Source organism: Dendronephthya gigantea, unplaced genomic scaffold, assembly GCF_004324835.1.
Source record: "Dendronephthya gigantea isolate DGI-Jeju-01 unplaced genomic scaffold, DenGig_1.0 000018F, whole genome shotgun sequence".
In the NCBI taxonomy this organism is placed as follows: domain Eukaryota; kingdom Metazoa; phylum Cnidaria; class Anthozoa; order Malacalcyonacea; family Nephtheidae; genus Dendronephthya; species Dendronephthya gigantea.
In genome coordinates, this window is record NW_021163028.1 from 334,641 (window position 1) to 351,068 (window position 16,428).

A 16,428-nucleotide genomic window follows, 5' to 3' on the forward strand; every position below is an offset into this window, starting at 1 on the left:
CTTAATTTTCAACTTTGCTCTTCAAGACTTTAACAGAGCTCTTCCAAATCAGTTTTCACATTGATAAAATTTTAGTTAAGGATACGTTTTGAGATTAGACTAACCACTAAGGAGGGTTTTCGGCAATATAGTTTATTTAGGTAACCAAAGTTCACTAGTTCATTCAATCGAGTTCGAGTGATGACGTCAGATCAATGTGAAGGATGGAAATAATTTGGGATCGAACACCTAAAAAAATTGTATGACACGTTTACTTGTCTCGTAGATCAAAGATTTCCCAAAGTATTTCATATTTGTGCTGTTCTCTAATAAATCTCAGAAACCATGAGTACTTTAGCAGAGATGCCGTGTTACACGCTGATTAACGTGCCCAGTGATCTTGAACCCTGGTCAGAGCAGAAACTCAAAGACGATTTAGGTAAGTTTTTAATGATATCGAATCTCTGCATTTTTATACCAAAGGGGCCATTAACGCCATTTGTAGCTCATAGCATTTCTACATGCTATGCTTCTTCAAGCTCATAATACGACGGTTCATAGCCTCAAAACAGATCTAAGGAGTATTAGATATTCTCAGTCATCAGGTAGATGATTAAGGACTTTTGAAATCATTTAGTGTATTCACTGTATTGTAAACCAGGATGCATATTGTGATATTCTGTGCAGTGTGCATATCTTTTACATGGAATTAGACCATTCTGGGGGTTTAGCCAGTTTTCAATAAGATGTGGCTTAAATAATGTGGTTTAAAATAGTGAATTTTCCAAATGTGGCTGTGCTATTCAGTTTCCATATAAACAATAAATCAAAGGCACTATTGCAGCAAAACACACCAGACATGGTGCTCAATTTTTTGCTGGACCAGGTGATATACCGTTCTGGTTTTGGAAGACGTATGCAGTGATATTGACTCCTTTGATAATGAGAATATTCAATACTTCTTTGAAGAGAGAAGATTCTGAATGCTTGGAAAATTGCTGATCAATGTGATACCTAGTCCAAAAGAAAACTCAATTAATTCCTGTTCCCAACTAAGACCTATCTCTCTAACAAATATTATCATGTGTTTATTTAAAAAATATGTGTATCAAAGTGAAGTTTCTGATAATTTCTGATTGGAGACGATCAATTCGCATATAAAAAAGGACACAATTCAACCATGGCCCTGATATAATATCAACATATGTGTTTAAAAAGTCTTGATGAAGGTGCAAAATCAGTTAGAGTAATCTCATTGACTTTAGTAGGGCATTTGATAGTGTCCCACACAATATATTGTTTAATAGAATCAAGAAAATACCTATCGATCCATACTTTATAAATTGGATGATTGACTTTTTAAACAACGGTAAACAGAGAGTAAAGGTTTATGTTGTTACAACTGGTAAATCTCTCCAATGATTTATCTAAATTTGCTGACAATATCACAATAATAGCCCCAGTTTATGATTATGAAGATTCAGCTGAGGATGAAGTGGATAATATGAAACTATGGTCAACTGAGAACTGAATGTCTCTAAACATGAGTAAAACCTATGAAATGATAGTTCATTGAAAGGTGTCTTCCCCTCCCCCAGATGAAATTCCATCAATGGTACGGAAAGAATGGCTAAAATTATGGGGTGTCGGGATAGAAGAGATACCTGGAAAATGGGATAATGTATATTCTAAGAGTGTGCAAATATTATGGGTTTTCTATGCATCAATTGGAACTTCTTTTCAATAGTCTTATTCTCTCTCTTTTTATTTGGAGTTGAAGTTTGGGGTGGGGCATCATACAACAAATATATAAGCCAGATTGATAAGTTTGTTAATCATGCTTACAGAAATGGTTGTGTTAGCAACAAATCAGATTTTAAAATAACAATAACGAACATAGACAAAAAGTTATGGTCAAGAATTGTGGAAGATAAAAAGAATTCTTTACATAAACTTTTACCTAGCAAGTTAATAGTTAAACCAGAGAGATTCAAAATTGCTTTTATAAATAGATGCTTATTTAATTTTATATAAATTATAAATAAATGCTTATTTAATTTTATATAAATTATCTACGCTTTTATTCTAGAACTTTGGTTATTATATCATAGTTCCTATTTATTCTTATATCCTAGAGATTGTAAATTCTATACTTTTAATTGATGTAAATACTTATAATGATGTAAACAGGTAAAAATCTATGTAAACTCAAACGTTTCTTTTGAGTATTCTAATTAAGACTTTTGAATTTAATTTAATTGAAATTTGATAGATTTAAAGAAATTGTTGACCTTTGTAGCAGTGAAAACTGTGTGTTGAAGTGGTTTATAAAAAGTTTTAATTGTCAGTTCCGCAACTTTCTAAATATTATATCACTGGAAAAGCATCTGCTTTGCGTTCTAATCAAATTTGCCCAATAAGCTTTTTCATTGCCATTATTGTACCAAAATCATATTCAAAATTTGAAATATTTATATGTAATATTTATATTATTATATTATATTATTGAAATATATATGTATATATATATATATATATATATATATATATATATATATATATACATATATATATATATATATATATATATATATATATATATAATATTTATATTATTATTGCTTCTAAATTATTATTGCTCTTAAATTTGATTACTTATTATACTAATATGTAATATTTTTACATTAAAATCTGCCAATGCCATTCCGATTTTAAACTGTAGTAATTTATTCTGCCCACCCCTAGACCCGCCACTGTAGGTAAAGCCCAGTTTAAGCCTGAGTGTCATGAAAATTTCTTTTTGATGTTAAACCTTTTTGTACATTAGGGACTAATTCATTGTTTTTTTGACCATTAGAAAAAGGTGATGTGAAGGTGAAAACTGAAGCTCTCAAGAGAGTGATTTATCAGATTCTGAATGGTGATAAAATGCCAGGGCTTCTTATGGTCATTATACGATTTGTACTGCCATCTCATAATCACATGATTAAGAAATTGTTGTTGATTTTCTGGGAGATTGTCCCAAAACTTGGTCCAGATGGCAAACTGCTACAAGAGATGATCTTAGTCTGTGACGCTTATCGGAAGGTAAATGTTTATTATATTTTAAACTTTCTAGGAATTAGCTATAAACTAAAAAAGATTACACTCACTTTTTTTTTTTTATTACAGGATCTTCAACATCCTAATGAATTTATCCGAGGATCAACACTGCGGTTTCTTTGCAAACTGAAGGTTGGTATTGATTTACCAAAGTCAATATAATTATATATTATAATTATTGTGAATTTTAATCTTTTAATATCTGTACTGAGACTATTCATTGAGACTACCTGAAAGAGTAATTAAGGTACATACAACACAGACAGTCAATCCTTTTGACAAATCTTAATTGGCAAGGCTGATTGTTTTTTACATTTAATTAAGTTGGTGGCAAAAAGGAAATTTAGAGTTTTTTAAAGTCCTTTACTCTGGATGTTCTTTCTGGATGCCTTGTTAAAATTATCTTAAAATTTTAAATGTTAAAACTTTCTCATGTGTGACACTGTTTTGTTTTTGTAGCAAGCAGAGTTGCTGGAACCTTTGATGCCAACAATACGATCTTGTCTGGAACATCGCCACTGCTATGTGAGGCGAAATGCTGTGATGGCCATTTACACAATATACAAGTATGAAATTGCATATAAATGTAGATAATAAGAGACAAATGTTTCACAAATACAAAAGAAACCACCCTTTGGCTAAAATAAGGCAAATTCCAGGTATTAAAGTAACAAGCTCCTATAGAATTGTTTCTTATGTACTTGTAGAAATTTCAATTTCTTGATTCCTGATGCCCCAGAGTTGGTGCACACCTTCCTTGAGCAAGAACAGGATGCTTCTTGCAAGAGAAATGCCTTTATGATGCTTATTCATGTTGATCAGGTAGGGTTATTCAGTTATTGTCTGGAATTCAGCGGCAGTGCATGTATTCCCCATGTATGTACAAAACACTTGAGATTATTGTAAATCTACCAAGAAAATACATGGGTGGGATGTATTATTATAATTGTACAGTACTATAAATTCTTTCATTTTTTTCTGATTTTATCACTTATACTGCATTCAAGAACATTTTGTATGGAATTCCACATTTTATGTTTGACAACCTTTGCATAAAGTTTTAAACGTTATAGTATCCATATGTCATCATTTTATCCTTCCCACCACTATACCAAGGCTGCGGACTCCACAGTCGGACGTAATTTCATCTACTCAGAGTGAATGTAAACTTTTTTGAAATTTTTCGACATTTATTTTTGTGTGGTTATAAGTGGTCTATGTAGAAATGTGTAATGTTATTTCACATGTAAAAATGTGTACTTTTGTTTCACAGTTGGGAATTAAACTTATATAAAGAAGCTTACGTTAGTTATCAGTGTGCATATTTTACTTGCCATATTTCCGTTCTTTTTTAAAATGATACAATTTTTTTCACATAAACGTTCTAACAGAAATGCAAAAAGGTTTTTTTTTCAAGTTTATAAATACAGTAGACAGCGCTATTCAATGCTAAATTAAGCGTCATGTTAAACGGACATTCATATTATTCTGCATACTGTAATTTGTGTAAGAATCGTTATTAGTTTATTTATTTGTGATTTTGATTCGCTCCAGGACCGTGCATTAGACTACTTGAGCACATGTATCGATCAAGTCAATAGTTTTGGTGACATATTACAGCTGGTTATCGTCGAGTTGATCTACAAGGTTGGTTTAAAAAATATCACGGAATTGGTATATACAATGTATAGGAAACTGCGCGCTACATCTGAGAAGTATTATTATACAAACTGCGGCCTTTACAATTGGTCATGCAACAGGAATAAATTAATCATCTTTTGTAATCATAATATTATTACATTTGCCGGGTTTCGTGTACTTTATAACAAACATGCTTGCATTGTATAATGTATAGCTTTTCATTTCTCAGTTCGGAAAGCGAACGTTTTAGTGGTCAACTTTTTACTCAAATCAGAAACGAGTTAAATTAATGAAGTGATACGCGGCCACTGCTTAATTTATTTGTATTTCATTGTTATTTCTTGTGTTCCAGGTGTGTCGTGCCAATCCTAATGAACGTGCGAGGTTCATCAGATGTATTTACAATCTCCTAAATTCGTCATCACCTGCAGTACGCTACGAAGCCGCCGGTACATTGGTCACTCTATCTTCTGCACCCACTGCCATCAAGGTAGGCAAATGTTATTGTTCCTCTTATCTTTATATCCAATAGGAAGATTTGCCAAAGCGTGTTAAAAATCGCCAAAGCGGTGTTTCCTAACCAGCATTTTTGAAGCGTTTGCATTTACCTTTCCACGGCGAACAAGCATATAACTAATATTTCTTCCCTAGGCTCCTGGAGGCGGTTGTATCAAGCCCGTTAAGCTTAAACGGTGGTTAAGTTCAAAATAGAAAGCAAGTCTATCGTTTTATTCAACAAGCAAACTAAATGTTTTTAACCTTAATACAACGATGCTGTTTACAACTACATATTCAGTGCATAATAGTCAAGTTGACTCATTCAAGTGTGATGTAAGAGTGTGTTATTTAATTTTGAGTTATCCACGTTTAAGCTAAACGCACTTGATACAACCGGCCCCTGGCTTAATTTTGAACGGACATATCCTCATTTGTGAAGTGGAGACTACTACTCTATACTTCTGCATACACAGCTTGTTGGCTAATCGCATTAGTGTTCCCGGCGTACATTATTTCATATTTATTGAAGGGTTATGGTATGGGAAATAAGCTTTAACTATATTTACAGGCTGCAGCGACCTGTTATATTGAACTGATTGTGAAAGAAAGTGACAACAATGTGAAGCTGATTGTTCTTGATCGACTCATTGCCTTACAACAGAATCCATCTCATGAGAAAATTATACAGGTCGGTGATACCTTGATAATTTGTTCCTCTTCATTGAAGGCCATGTTACACGGTGCAATTTTTCTTGCAACTTGCAATGCAATTCTACTTTTAAGAGATGTAAATTAGTGAAAAGGCTTCAAAATATAAGTGTAAAAAGCGCCATGGATTGTAATAAAGACAAAAGTTCGATAGTTTCCAAATTTACGCCTCTCAAAAGAAGAATAGCATTACAAGTTGCAAGAAAAATTGCCCCGTGTAACAGGGCCTTGAGAAAGGATGCATATCAGTGAACTCTATAAACTGAAACGATATTAATAAGTTGAGAAAACTTTGCTATTTATTACAAAATTTACCAGCACTGAAAGACCACTTTTCCTAGTTTCCCCAGTTTCCCGCATACGAGTGACTGCTAGGAGCCAGGATCATACCGATACAACAGAACCACAACATGGGAACATTTGTTACTTCGTAAAACTACCAACTTGCACATATTTTACTACATATTTCACTTCCGTGCATACTTATAGGAATTAGTTATGGATATTCTACGAGTGCTTGCGTCGCCTGACCTCGAGGTTCGTAAGAAGACCCTCGACCTAGTCCTTGAAGTCGTCAACACGAGAAACATCAGTGAGGTTGTCATGATTCTGAAAAAAGAAATCACGAAAACTCACACCGAGGAAAGCACGACGGAAGATTCCGGAAATTACCGGCAGGTCCTGGTCCGCACTCTGCATGCGTGCAGCGTAAAATTCCCGGACGTCGCAGAGTCCGTGGTCCCCGTTGTAAGTATATACAAAAATTCTGATTATGAGATGAAGTTATATATGTATTTGTAACTTTATTATTATTATTACTTTTGCCCATTGTTAGTTCCTAGCTTGGACCTGATAAAGCCATAGCGTATTGGACCACATTTTGAAACGGTCATTTAAACCTGTTTGTTTTACCATAGCTTGGAACAGTAGCACGAAATATTGTAAATATAAAGACGAAAAAAATACCCCGAAAGTTATGAAGATCGATACTCTTTGTATCAATTTCTCGTAAAAGCACAGTATAGGCTAGCAACGGTCAATAACATCGGAGTATGTACGCGACAAAAGCACTTGAGAATGTCGCGATGAACTTTTTAGAGCTATACTAATAAAGGCATAAACAATCGCATGTTTTGTGCTTGCATTCCGCGTGTAATCTTCAGAATGCTGTTATCAAAATTAATAATGTGAAAAAGGCTGGATAGCAGATCAAGTAATGAGGAATGTTCACGACATTTGAGATAGCCCCTGACATTAGCTTGTTCCGTCTAGCTTATCAGATTTTTTCCTCCATAGTTGATGGAATTCTTGGGCGATTCAAACGAGCAGGCTGCCTTGGATGTGCTGGTCTTCGTTCGTGAAGCTGTACAGCGTTTCCCGAACCTTAAGCCTGTCATCGTCGAGAAACTATTGGAGACATTTTCTCAAATCAAGAGTGTGAAGTGAGTGATGTTTTTTAAAACTTTAACCCCCCCCCCCCTCCTTTAATTTGTTAATTATGCTGACCTCAATATGCCAGTGGCCGGATTCTCTTGGTGGTTAGTTCACATCCCTTTTGGAAAATTCTCACCTCTTAGAACAGTTTGTACTCCCCGCCCTCCAATGTGAGTGAACTGCACTACTAAGAAAAATTCCGAAAATAAAATATTGATGTGGCAAATAAAAATATTTGTTGTTCGTTATGATTTTCAATATTTCGTTTTAAAAACAAAAGTAATGGACGAACTAGCTGCAGATTAATACTGGAGATTTCTCCAGTTATATCATTTCCTCACTGCCCTGACTTAGTCCCATTTGTTCAAAGGAATAAGTTCTATGTTGTTGCTTTTACTAGAATCCATCGCCATGCGTTGTGGATATTGGGAGAATATTGCGAGAATGAAAGCGATTTGACCAGCGTCATGGATGTTATTAAGACCTCCCTTGGCGAGGTATCCGTATGCATTTCCTAACCAAATACAAGTGAACATCAAAGAACTTTAATCGTTATAATTCCACTACTTGATTATTACGATAATTCCACTACTTGACTAAGGCATGAATAATAGCGAGTTTAAGATTCACCAACTCTACGACGCGGACGTGAAGTAATACTGCTCTAATTTCCACAGTTTCCCAACAGGGATGTAAATTATAGACTCCTTTTGATAAACAAAGTCAGAGCCGTATGTAAAACAAATTAATACTGGTTTCCTAACACTAGTAGCAGTTTTTATGTCACGTCCGCGCCGTAGATTAATATAATCGACGCAGCTGTCCCTAGAGTTATTTGATGAGCAAACGTAAGCTTTTCATTGGTAGCGCGCTCAACTGGTTTCATGATTTAATGAATAATATATAATGATTCATTAGGTGCCAATCGTTGACGATGAGCTCAGGAAGGCTGCCGGCGTCGAACAAACTGAAGGTTAGTCAATTTAGTTATATACAGCTGATTCAATGAAGGTTATCTTTTCGAAACCTTAAGTGCGTATTAAGGAATGATGAGTTTTTATCAAGTGAGACTCTTAAAGTCGCTAACTTGCCCATGAAGCTGGTAGCTGGGTGTCTGTTGTGAGACTTCTATATTCTGCCAGGCATTATTACAAATCCAAAGTCATTCAATTCAAGTCTCCTCAAGACAATGCTTTGATATCTTCTGTGATAGTTCCTTTAGAATAATTCTTTGGTATCTTCGACTTCCTGAATCATGCTTTGATTATTTAATTCTAGTGTCTTCAGATCAATGCTTTAATCGATATCTTTGATTCTTCTGAACCAAGCTTTGATTATCTCCAGTCTCTTCAGATCAATGGCTTTATATCTTTGATTCTTCGGAACTAAGTTTTGATTATCTCCAGTCTATTCAGATCAATGGCTTTATATCTTTGATTCTTCGGAACCATGCTTTGATTATCTGTAGTTTTTTCAGATCAATGGCTTGATATCTTTGATTTCTTCATGACCATGCTTTGACTATCTCCAGTCTCCTTTAAGACAATACTTTGATATCATTAGTTTCATTAAAACAATCCTTTGATATTGTTAGTTTCTTCAGGACAATCTTTAGATACCTATTCTGTGTTCACAACCTTGCGGTGGCGCCTAATAATTTGTGTTTTTTCATATCGTTACGAATACCTCCAGTTTGAAGGTTGTAAAATATACTTTATTAGAAAACCAGGAGCAAGGAACGACAACAACAAAAACGAGAGTGACCGCGGATGGTACTTATGCCACCGAGAGTGTATTTGTCAGTGCTCCTGGTTCACGGGAGGAAGTCAGGTACGAATGTATTTCATTTCCTTGATTTTACTGCTGTAATGTGCTAGTCTGTACTCTGTTGTATAATGGGTTGTGTAAGTCTTAATAGTACATCGCCAATAATACACCGTTTTTTCCTTCGCATCGGCAGGCCTCCTTTACGTCAATATCTTTTGGATGGCGAGTTCTTCGTCGGTGCAGCCTTGGCCGGTACCTTGACCAAAGTTGCCCTGCGGTACATCGGACTTGTTGCAGATAAAAAGAAACAAAACGTACGTAAAATGTGCGGAATGAATATGGAAAGGATCCAGGGTGTAGTGCCGTAGATTCAGGGCGTACTACCAATGTAGTGGGGCGGGGGGTTCTGATGTGTATTACTTATGGGCGAAGAAATCAAGTGAAAGCTTAAATCATTAGGAAAAGTGAAACTCGGACGAACTGCCCCCTGTTTGCCGGGTACATTACACGTAGGAATAAAAGGTTGACAAATCGCGATTTTGTGGGGTAACCGGGAGATCGTCTACATTGATAAGTGCTACTGCTTTATTTTTGACTTCAGAACAAATATATTTATATACGTACGGTGCAATGTAGGCATTCCTGGACCTTCCTGGAGAATTGAATGCGATATCATCAAACCAACCATCTGTAATAAATGAACTTTTTCCCAAAAATGAAATGGGCTTCGGTGAAGATTATTTCCTTCAAACAGATTGCTGTCCACATGTCGTAGCACCAAAATATTCCAGCCGTAAAGCACCCGCATCAAACGCATTTTCAAAAAATAGTTACTTTGAAAATTGAATCACTTGATTGTTCAATTTCAAAGACTTATTTAGGGGGGTTAGCCCCTCCCCCACTCCGAATATGCCATACAGTTTTGGCAGAGCGCTGACCCCCTCATCACCCGTGGGGAAGGTGTGGAAAATACGTCGTAATTTATAACATTGCGAGCTTTGGTGACATTACTTCCTAGAGAACTGATATTAGCTCGTGTCAGTCGGCGAAACTTATCTAATATCGATTTATGAATTAGAACGTATTGAGATAATATCCACGTTGTGCACAATATCTTGTTGGTTTTACCGCAACTTCCACACTAAATTTGCGTGTGTGTTTTTCTAGATATTCTGTGCCCAATCCATGTTGGTCATGGCCAGCATTCTTCATCTTGGAAAGTCTGGACTGTCTAAGAAGGTACAATTTGCATGCGCGAGTGATGTAAAGGAAGGTTGACATGATTTTTCCACGACTTCCAATTGCGGCGTTCCAAAATGTTATCCAAAATTAATTTCTACAACCTATCGTTGATAGTACATGTTTAACGACAGTATTATAAGTATTATATAGAGTTTCTGGGAAACGGCAACTCGGAATTTACGCGTCACTTAAATATCACGATGAACGTGATATTTAAGTGACGTGTAAATGTGTTTTCAAGTAATTGCACTGATGAAGGTCCGGGTTAACGGACCGAAAGCTTTGCAGGATTAAATACTTACGTGGTGTACCTGCAAGATAATTTACTTATAATCATGATGTCACCATGCAACTTACAAGAATATTATCTTCGTTTCATGTTTCATTAAGCTCTCTGCAGTCTTCAAAAGGTTTAGAAGTGCATGGTTTTCCGGAGTTGCACAGGGACCTACAATCTAGGCAAAAATTATGTGGACAACTAGTGGAGAACTAAAATATTAATATTCTTATGCAAACCTTGGCATGTTTTGAACCCCTGCTCCCCCGTACGATGTTGACTTTGATAATGCACTTCACAAACCTATACCTTAACTATTGTATTAACCATTCAACATTGAAAAGGGGTGCGGGGGGGATGCGAAATGCTGTTTCTGCCAGAATGTGATAGAGCAAAGCATGTATTTTGACTTGCGCGCGCGCTGTTCACAATAATTTTTGCCAAGATTGTAGCTATTCTATTGCTTGTTAACGATGTAGTTATATGAAAAAAAATCTTGGTGCTGAATGAAAAGTGCAATCATATTTGAATTTGCTGGGTTTTCTCATCAATTACGAGGACTTGGATCACTTTACCAAGAAGTCGTGGCTCTTGATTAGGGAAAGACGAATTCGATTAACATGTTTGTTATCTTTTTATCAGTCTATAACGGACGACGATGTCGACAGAATTTCGTTGTGTCTACGAGTGTTGGCAAACCGCACGGGTTTAATGAAAGACATTTTCACCGTGGAATGTCGACGTTCCCTGTCAAACATGCTCGAGTCGAACAAACAAGACACGGAAGTCAGCAGTAAAGTAAGACCGTTTATCTCGAGAACTACTGTATGTACTTGTGTCCACTCATCGTTAAATGTGTGTAACAACTGGCTAAAATTAGGCAGAAATGATGTCTCATACAAAGACTTCTTATTTGCATTAAAACACAAATCATCAGAATCCTGAGATTTATATTTCATTAGCTCAAACATCAAGCTTTATTGTCCCAGATTCTGTCGAAATCCAAAATGCAAATTTCTTTACTTCCAGATAATCCTATCTTCTCCTGTTAATATGAATTTAGCTACTTATAAATTATATGTCAATCTAACTGAGATACGTATAAACTTTAACGTAGACGTAGAAACATCATATCATAAACATAACATCCTAAATGGAACTTGTATGTGGTTTTGTGATTTACATCCGAAATTACCTTTTTAATATTGTGATATGGTGCTACTTTGAGTTACCAACCGAGCGAGCTGAAAAATTGGTCTGAAAACTAACTTTTTCAGATGCCCAGTTGGTAACTCAGAGTAGACCATCTTAGTATTAAAAAGGTAATTGGTAAGGTAATAAGTTGATTGGTAAGTCATAATCACAGTTTTACCTTCTATTTTCAATCGTATGTTTTCTAGGCAGCCGAGAGGAAACCCATCAGTGTCCAAGCTGATGACCCAATTGCGTTTATGCAGCTACTTGCAACGGCTGAAAATGAAATTCTTGAGGTACATCTTCCTTCATGATGATGTTCCGAGATATTCTGTGATATTTCAGACTATAGGCTTATAGGCCTCGAAATATTCGCAAATAACGAAATAGCACATTTCTTTACTTCCATTTTACCTGTAACACGACATACAATAACAAATATTCCTGGCCAAAACCCATTAACCCGTCAATTTTCAATTGTCGGTACATTTTAAAGTTCAGTGCTCGCTTCGTTCCCAAAATACAAAATGATCTCTGTAAAGTCTGTCAACAAGATCCAATTTTGTCGGATCCAATCCACATCTAGTGTATTTTTTATAACCTGTTTACTTGCAGGGGAAGAATCAATATTGCCTAAATCCAAAGCAATTTATCAATAACATACAATACTATCCGTCAGAAATGAATTGTATCCATCAAAATTGGATTGTTTGAACAGTTCCTAATGTGGTAGCTATAGTTCAATATAGAAATACCTATTTGTTTCAATGTCACTGTTTGGAAAAACTTTTTATAGGATCGCTACGATCAAACGCTATCTCAAGCTGTTGGTCTTGACAAACAAGAGGAGGATGCGAAGAATTCGAAATTGAATAAGGTAGTAGAGAAAGCGTTTGAATTTCCTATTTTATGTTGATGATACAGTTGTACCTAAACAAGCGCATGTTTCAATTTAGGTGACGCAGCTAACCGGTTTCTCAGATCCAGTATTTGCCGAGGCGTACGTTAATGTCAATCAGTACGACATCGTCCTTGATGTGTTGGTTGTCAATCAAACATCTGACACTTTACAGAATGTTGTATTAGAGCTTGCGACTCTCGGTGAGTTCATTTATCTTCATGCTGGAACATAACTTTTGCATGTGTATATGGTTGGGCGCTTTAGGTTCATGCTGGTTGTGTGTGAATGTAAATGAATTGTATTTTGCATTTCACCATAAAAATTTAGTTTTTGTAGCAAAAATATAGAAAATAAATTATCTTTGACGTGCCAGGCGAGGAACCATATTCGATTATAAAACTTTGAATCAAACCTATACTGCTTTTGGAAGAGCCATTCAAACAATTTTCGTTTGAAAATTTTAAATTTAAACTCGAGTTAGTAGACTACTTGATTTAAAATTGCTGAAATTTGTTCAAATTAATTTTTAAACCTTTCTGCTCATATTCATTTAGAACTGAAATAGTGTTAAATATTCCTACAGTTTTCGATTCTTGAGATTTTTAGAAACATGATGATTCAAAATGTAAACAAGGCTTTGTGCATATTATTGACTGTAACTTACCTTCATCGTTCTTCTTGACGTTCTTTAGGTGATTTAAAGCTGGTAGAGAAACCAACTCCTATCTTATTAGGCCCACACGACTTCTCCAACATAAAGGTAATTATACGTCCTGCGAACAACACGTATGTCTCAAATTGCCACAGCATGACAAGTTAACGTGTTCAGATAAGTATCATACGAAGAATCTTCACACTTTAAATTCTCAATATGAATACAATTTTTACAGGCAAGTGTCAAGGTGGCATCCACTGAAAATGGCATAATCTTTGGAAATATTGGTGAGACGTTGTTCTTCTTCAAACGTCAAAAAAACGTTTCATTTTAGAACGATCGTTTCGTCTTGAAACGACCCTGATCTGTATGCGATAGCCTTTGCAAATTCATTCTGGTGCTCGTATTTATTGAATATGTTTGATATTCCCCTCTAATGATATAGCATTTTTGACAGTATTAATGTACGAACACGATTGTCTGGTGTGGAAACGATCTTACAATTTATTGACCAAATTAGATGACCTTGTTTAGTTCAACAAGATTAGTTTGATAACTCTAATCTTGAATTTGCAAACTGATGTTTTTCGGAGTTTGTTTCGTTTTTTATTTCATCAAATTGTCTGCTTGCAAAGGATTGTGTAGTAGAAGCTTTAGATCATTTTAGAATGGGTTTTTTTCTTTTCCTTCAAGTTTATGATATTTCGGGTGGCTCTGGTGATCGTAATTGCGTTGTTCTCAATGACATACATATTGATATTATGGATTACATCCTTCCTGCCTCGTGCACTGACACCGAGTTCAGACAGATGTGGGCAGAGTTCGAGTGGGAGAACAAGGTATACTACTACCGCAACTGTTTTAATATGAATTATTCTACAGCATGTGGTATCAGCAAACAAAGGCATCAATTCTGGGAGGGAACGTCCCCCGACTTGGTAAACCCTTGCAACTTTACAAATCTTCTGTAAAAGAGTAAACAGCTATGCAAATATGCACTTGTGATGTCAGCTGCGATGGCTCAATAAAGCGGAATAATTTTTATTTTTTCATCGATCGTATAGGTAACGGTCAATACAAACATCAAGGATTTACGAGAATACATCGAGCACCTTATCAGCTGCACAAACATGAAGCTCTTGACACCAGAGAAGGTGAGGCTTGATTAGGACCTGGGGCAGGCTGAGTTGTTAGTGATTCGGGCGTAAACTGAGGTTTCCCCCGTGGGCCCGGAATATCAACTGAACAGAGCTCTTTACTTTTGTAAGAAACATTCAAAAAATGATAATTGAATGCGTGTGAATTTCGAATTTATATTATTTGAGGACGTTCATGATTTTTTTAAAGTCAAATTGCAAATTTGTAATTCTACTTTAACGTTATGTTAAGCAATGAGCAGCAAAAGTAATATTTCATTACACTATAACTCTATTTGCGCACACGTACAAAAGGACGTACATCGGCGTTAAGACGTACATGTTAGCCTGCATGATAGCTCAAAACCAAGGCCCGAAAATTGTCAGTCCGTCCCTGATCAGGACTTTTTTTTACTATGTAGCTTTAAGATTTTTTTAAAAGTGTGAAGACGCAAATACGAAGATTGCATCGTTTTTATTTTACATCAGGCACTATCAGGCGACTGTGGTTTTATGGCAGCGAATCTCTACGCTCGCAGTATTTTTGGCGAAGATGCATTGGCGAATGTCAGCATTGAGGTTCCTGTCGACCAAGGTCCTGACGCGGCGGTGACTGGCCATATACGTATTCGAGCCAAAAGTCAGGTTTGTGATCTACGATTTTCTGTGGGTGATATCTTAAACCCGTATTCCTCTATAGGCGAATTTATATGCGCGACTCGAAGCGATAACTAAAATCCGGTGATGGGATTGGTTTGCGAAAAAATTCGTCGCGAAAAGTGAAAACGCTTCCCACTCTTTAATGGCCCACATGCATTGTTCTATATATTATTCATAGCAAAATTGCTTAATAACAAGGTTTTATATTCTTTCAGGGTATGGCTTTGAGTCTTGGCGACAAGATTAATCTTTCTCAGAAGAAACAGTCTGCAAACTAGAAACAATATAAGCCATATACCCTTATTTTCAAATGAATTAAGTCGAAGTTTAAATAAATCAAAATAGTCAAGTCAAAATAAATTTCAATCTCCGTTGATCAACCGTAGAGTATTAATAGAATATATTGTCTTTGGAAATGATGGCCAAACATCGATCTTTTTAAATAATTTGCATTGGCGTGCAGGTAGCAACCCCCCCAGGGGGAGCTAGAGATACGGTAGGGCAACCCCATGCAGGGGGAGCTAGAAATACGGTAGGGCAATCCCATGCTGGGGAAGCTAGAGATGCCTGTGGAGGAGGCTAGCGTGCAGGCTGTATAAAAGTATTTCGAACCAATCAGCGGGTTGGTTTTGTTTCTTCCGGCCAATCACAGGCGTAGAAGTTGCTGACGTCAAGTGTCGAGGAATTTCCAAATCAAGTGTGCAGACGTCCAGTTTTGTCCAAGTCGTCGTCGGTGTAAGATCTCAACCAAATAGTCGCGAAGAATCAGAAGTCTAAAGATATAAATGAATTGATTTTAAAACCGAGGAGAACTGACATGGCAGAGCAGATAAACAACTCTGATTATTCATGCAGGTAATTTTATCATTTTCTTTGATGCGCTGACCACGGTTTGTTGTGTTTAAATAGTAAACAATTTGAGTCCTTGGCTGGTTGCCCGTCGGTGTACATTGGAACTTTGATTAAATTTCTACTGGTATATATAGGCGGATCAAGTTTTATTCATTTGTGTCGCCGTTGAAGGGAATTAAGGTGCAAGGGTTCGGCAATTGGCCGCTGTATTCTGCATGTAAAGATCGTCTCTACACCGAAATACTTTTAGGACTGAAGTCAAAAAGCATACGCATGCAATTAACGTTTATTGAATATTGATATAACACGCCTTAGGTGGGGAAGGACTACGTAGATCTTTAACTTCAACCGAATTCTGCCAAATATGATATAGTTCCAAACG

At 36.2% G+C, this 16,428-nt stretch overlaps 1 protein-coding gene across 1 annotated transcript; it reads left to right on the forward strand.

Annotated features, from left to right (window-relative positions):
• The first annotated feature begins 212 nt into the window (after nucleotides 1–212).
• On the forward strand, nucleotides 213–15,574 carry LOC114520909 (coatomer subunit beta-like). Its single transcript, XM_028541258.1, has 25 exons — nucleotides 213–418; nucleotides 2,837–3,066; nucleotides 3,151–3,213; nucleotides 3,541–3,647; nucleotides 3,789–3,903; nucleotides 4,636–4,728; nucleotides 5,075–5,212; nucleotides 5,789–5,908; nucleotides 6,418–6,675; nucleotides 7,225–7,370; nucleotides 7,763–7,859; nucleotides 8,281–8,335; nucleotides 9,084–9,192; nucleotides 9,323–9,443; nucleotides 10,297–10,368; nucleotides 11,291–11,446; nucleotides 12,049–12,138; nucleotides 12,639–12,719; nucleotides 12,799–12,943; nucleotides 13,436–13,503; nucleotides 13,634–13,685; nucleotides 14,092–14,237; nucleotides 14,463–14,552; nucleotides 15,024–15,179; nucleotides 15,410–15,574. The coding sequence occupies exons 1-25, from the start codon at nucleotides 325–327 to the stop codon at nucleotides 15,470–15,472; spliced, it is 2,865 nt and encodes a 954-aa protein (XP_028397059.1). The 5' UTR covers nucleotides 213–324; the 3' UTR covers nucleotides 15,473–15,574.
• The last annotated feature ends 854 nt before the right edge of the window (nucleotides 15,575–16,428 follow it).